General features: G+C 42.4%; 1 protein-coding gene across 1 annotated transcript; it reads left to right on the forward strand.

Annotated features, from left to right (window-relative positions):
• Positions 1-901: 901 nt before the first annotated feature.
• LOC120844531 lies at positions 902-1,738 on the forward strand (the record flags this gene model as incomplete). Its single annotated transcript, XM_040216339.3, has 1 exon — positions 902-1,738. A coding segment is annotated over one exon (708 nt), but the record flags the coding sequence as incomplete, so codon positions are not given.
• Positions 1,739-4,337: the final 2,599 nt, after the last annotated feature.

The raw sequence follows: 4,337 nt of genomic DNA on the forward strand, positions 1-4,337 counted from the left end.
CTGTGCTAATATTCTTAATGAAGTGTTCAATTTGGTTTTTACAAAAGAAATTGTTGGCAATCATCCTGTAACTTCTGCCTATAACTTTCCAGTTCTGTCAGCTATCGAGTTCGATGAAGAAGGCATCTACCATATAATCAAGAATCTGAAATTATCATCTTCAGCTGGTGTCGATGAGCTTAATTCAAAAGTTCTTAAAAACACAAATACTCTTACTAGTAAAATATTAACCCTCATTTTCACCCAATCACTAACTACTGGCTGTATTCCTGACGATTGGAAAGTGGGGAAGATCGTTCCAATCTCAAAAAAAGGCAACAAGTTCTCTCCTTTGAATTATAGGCCCATCTCGTTAACATGCATACTCTGTAAAATCATGGAACATGTAATCTTGTCAAAGCTGGTATCTTTTCTTGAAATGAATAAGTTCTTTTATCCTTATCAACATGATTTTCGCAAAGGGTTTTCATGCGAGTCGCAACTTTCCGCTTTCATTCATAATCGACATTGTAATCTTGACAATGACAAACAAACTGACGCAGTTTTTCTGGATTTTTGCAAGGCCTTCGATAGGGTTAACCATAACCGACTGATGCTTAAACTTTCCCAGCTTAACTTAGATGCTAACGTCATTTCTTGGATTAACTGCTTCCTTACCGGTAGAACCCAGTTTGTACTCGCTAACAACCACTCTTCTTATCCTTCTCCCGTCACGTCTGGAGTACCTCAGGTGTCTGTTTTACGTCCTCTTTTGTTTTTAATATATATTAATGACCTTCCAATATCAGTGGTTTCTAACATTCGTCTTTTTGCCGATGATTGCGTAATATATCGAGGGATTATTTCTCCCGCCGATAATATTATCTTGTAGAACGACCTAATAACCATCGAAAAGTGGTGCACAGGCTGGCAAATGTCACTCAACGCTGATAAATGCATGCTCCTTTTCTTCCACCGCCGCACTAACCCAATGTCATTTGTGTATCGCTTAAATAGTTTCGCCCTAACATCCTGCACATCGTATAAGTACCTTGGTGTATATCTCACCCTAAACCTCTCATGGTCAACTCACATTGAGCATCTAATTAAATCTACTAACCGCTCTTTAGGTTTCCTCAAGCGTAACTTAAAGTCAGACCCACATCACCTAAAACTTCTCGCCTTTAAAACACTTGTTCACCCTAAATTAGAATTTGCTTCATCTGTGTGGGACCCTCATCAGTCATATCTCTCTTCCGACGTCGAGGCAATTCAAAATCGCGCAGTCAGGTTCATTCATTCAAATTATTCGTATAACACTAGTGTCACAGCGTTGAAGAAACAAGATAACTTACAAGATCTCAGCATACGCCGCAAAATAACCCGTCTTCTGCTCTTTCATAAACTATTTAATGACGCTACTAAGTGGGAGTCATACATTCAAGTAGCTGCTGAACGCCATCTCCGCAATTACCATCCTCACCAAGTCATACCTGCAAAATTTAAAACAACTACTTTCATGAATTCATTTTTTGTCAAAACTGCTAAGGACTGGAACGATCTTCCCCGTAAAATCACTTCACTTGCTGACCCATTGAAATTTAAAACAGCTCTCCTCTCATTTTTCTAACTTGTGCATATGTTTATGTTGTCCATACAGCCAGTATTGCTATCATCAGTATACCAGTCTAACTAAACAGCAGTATCATATTTAGAATTTTTCTAGCATTTATCTAGCATTTTTTTGAACCTTTCATTATTTTTTGTGTGCGTTTACTGTTTAATTTTTATTTGTATTGTATAATTTGCAAGTCCTTATTTGAGTGTCTATTTGTTACACTGTTTATTTTGTATTATCTACTTGCATTTGTTTATTACACGACCACCATGCCCACCCCTTATGTAATACCCCGCAAGGGGTCCTTAAGGTATGGAAATAAATAAATAAATAAATAGGCTGTTTCGGCACTCTGTGTCTAATGAGCTTATCCATTATGTCTATTTTCACAGATCTCTAACCATGATATCGCCCTTCCTGCGTATTTCAAGGCAGGAAAAGTATTTCTTTACTGCTGATAAGCCCCGACGAATCATGTCGAGGCAAAGCAGGTGTTTTTGTGGTCGGTGTGTGGATAGAAATATCTGGGTATGTAAGAAATATCTGGGCGAAGCAACCTGTCACCAGGTATTTGGATCAGCTCACCAAGAAAGAAAGAGAAACTTTTAATTTCACGGACCAAAATGGTGACCATACAGGAGGCTTGGCGCTACTCTCCCAGGATTAAGTAACAAAATGCTTAATGCGCATGCCTTGCAATTAACATCAAATGCGCCAGTGCACAAGATGCATACTTCGCGGGGCCATTAGAACAAAATGGTGGCGTAGCACATAGAGATGCTGCCCTTCGAAACGAAATGGTGGCGGAGTACCCGCAAGTGACAAGTGTCTTCAGCTTTCGCAGGACAATGATTGACACTAATTGTAAGAAACGCGAAAGGTAAACTTTATCGAGCGTCTTTAGGCTGTACCATACCATGTATTTCTTTCCGCGTGTGGTGATGAAGTCACCGAACCATATGGCGCATGTTTCATAATACTTTGGTTACTAGAATTATCATGCAGAACCCTTGCTCACTCAAGGCTAGAGACATTTGTCGTCATCATTTTTTTCAGAATAGGGCTAGTTCTTAAATCTCCGCAAATTAAAAAAAAAGGTGTATTAAATATTTAGTGCAGAGGGCTCATTATTTACACTTACGCAATTGCATTAAATTGTGGGGAAATAGATGTTATACTTTTGTTATGGAAGTATTTTACGCAGTTCATAGGTCAGTGAGAGTGTGAATCATTTGTGTTTGGTCTTTTATTTTCAACAGCGTTGATTTGTGAAACGGGTAGTTGCATTTTGTACTAAAACATGCTCCTTTTCTCAGAATTGCTTAATAGTTGAGGTCCACCATTGGTATTACACAGGCATGCAATCATAGATGGCTTCTTTTTTTACAAATTATATTCGAACTCCGTTGATTACATTACAGTTTTAATTTTTGAAAGTAAAAGTAGGTGCTTTCGAACGATCTAGGATGCTGTGCATTTCACCAAGTGAATATTGACAATATATAGACCAGTGTCCGCGCCAATTCCGGGGCGCCGCCATGTTTATCTACGCTCGCGCCACCACGCGGAAAGAACTGGCAGGCAGGGAGGGGGGGCTGCGTTGGCGGCGATGCTTTGGGTAGCTGGATGCGGCAGGCTGTCCGAATGCACCGACACATCGTGAAAGATGTCTTCACCAGAAGCCTCTGCGGCCCGTTCTTCAACAGGCAAGATGTCGTGAACATTCGAGAACCCATCTCGATCAAGGAAAATAAGGGAAAACCTTTCTTGTCTTAGATGTTCTCGGTGTCTGCTGACCCTTGACATCCGCGTTTCAGTCCGGCTTCATTGCGTAGTAAATATTTCGCTACCGCTTTCTTGTAGCTTTCAAATGCTTGATTGTTGGCTTCTTGTATACGACATTACATTCGTGGCACGTTTGAGACCGATTTTCGCGATCTGCTTGCCTTTCTGCGGCAGCGCGGCTCTGCCGGGCCGAAATACGTGGGAGGCGTTCACTTGATCGAACGCAGTTTTAGCGAATGAAAACGAGACCACGACGTTTCATCGAATGACTAGCGAATGGGTCTAGTTACATAGACAGCTCGGATTAGCTTTCTTTTGTAATGTGGCGCCTTGTCTGCCGCTGCGAAGCGGCGTAAACGAGTTCTCCGAGTATGTTAGCACGCGTCCCCCCCCCCCCCCTTCCCACACACACACACACACTGCGAGCGTCTTGGTTCGAAACTATTAAATGCCAGTTCTAAAGGATGGTACTTGAAGTGGGAGCTGGAATCCTACGAGGTACCAGGAGACACTTACTATCGGGCAACGTAGCACGGTGCCTGTGGGGGCGGAGTCTAGAAACGCTACTGATTAATATTGTGACAGGCGATCAGTTATGATAGCAGACGAAACTTCGACTCGTTTGTTCAGAAGTTCGCGGTGATATTTTATTAGCCCTCGTTACAGCACACCAAGGATCTTAGGCAGTGAAATTCACATCACGCAGGCTCGTCCGTCGTAGTCAAATGAGCGCAGTCGACGATGAGGTGTCATGAGCTACTAAGCTTCACAGGGAAAATGTGCGTGAGAAAGAGTTTTGAGGAAGTCCAAAACACCGATCCAGCAGACGCACGTACGTACGTTTACTCCGGACTTCATGAACCCGACGGCGCAAGATCAAAGAGCACCGCCGCCATCGCCACCCCCTTTTCTCTGCACTTTGCGCGACGACGGCGCTGCAACGGAGGGCACTCGC

Source organism: Ixodes scapularis, unplaced genomic scaffold, assembly GCF_016920785.2.
Source record: "Ixodes scapularis isolate PalLabHiFi unplaced genomic scaffold, ASM1692078v2 ptg000800l_1__unscaffolded, whole genome shotgun sequence".
Lineage (NCBI taxonomy): Eukaryota > Metazoa > Arthropoda > Arachnida > Ixodida > Ixodidae > Ixodes > Ixodes scapularis.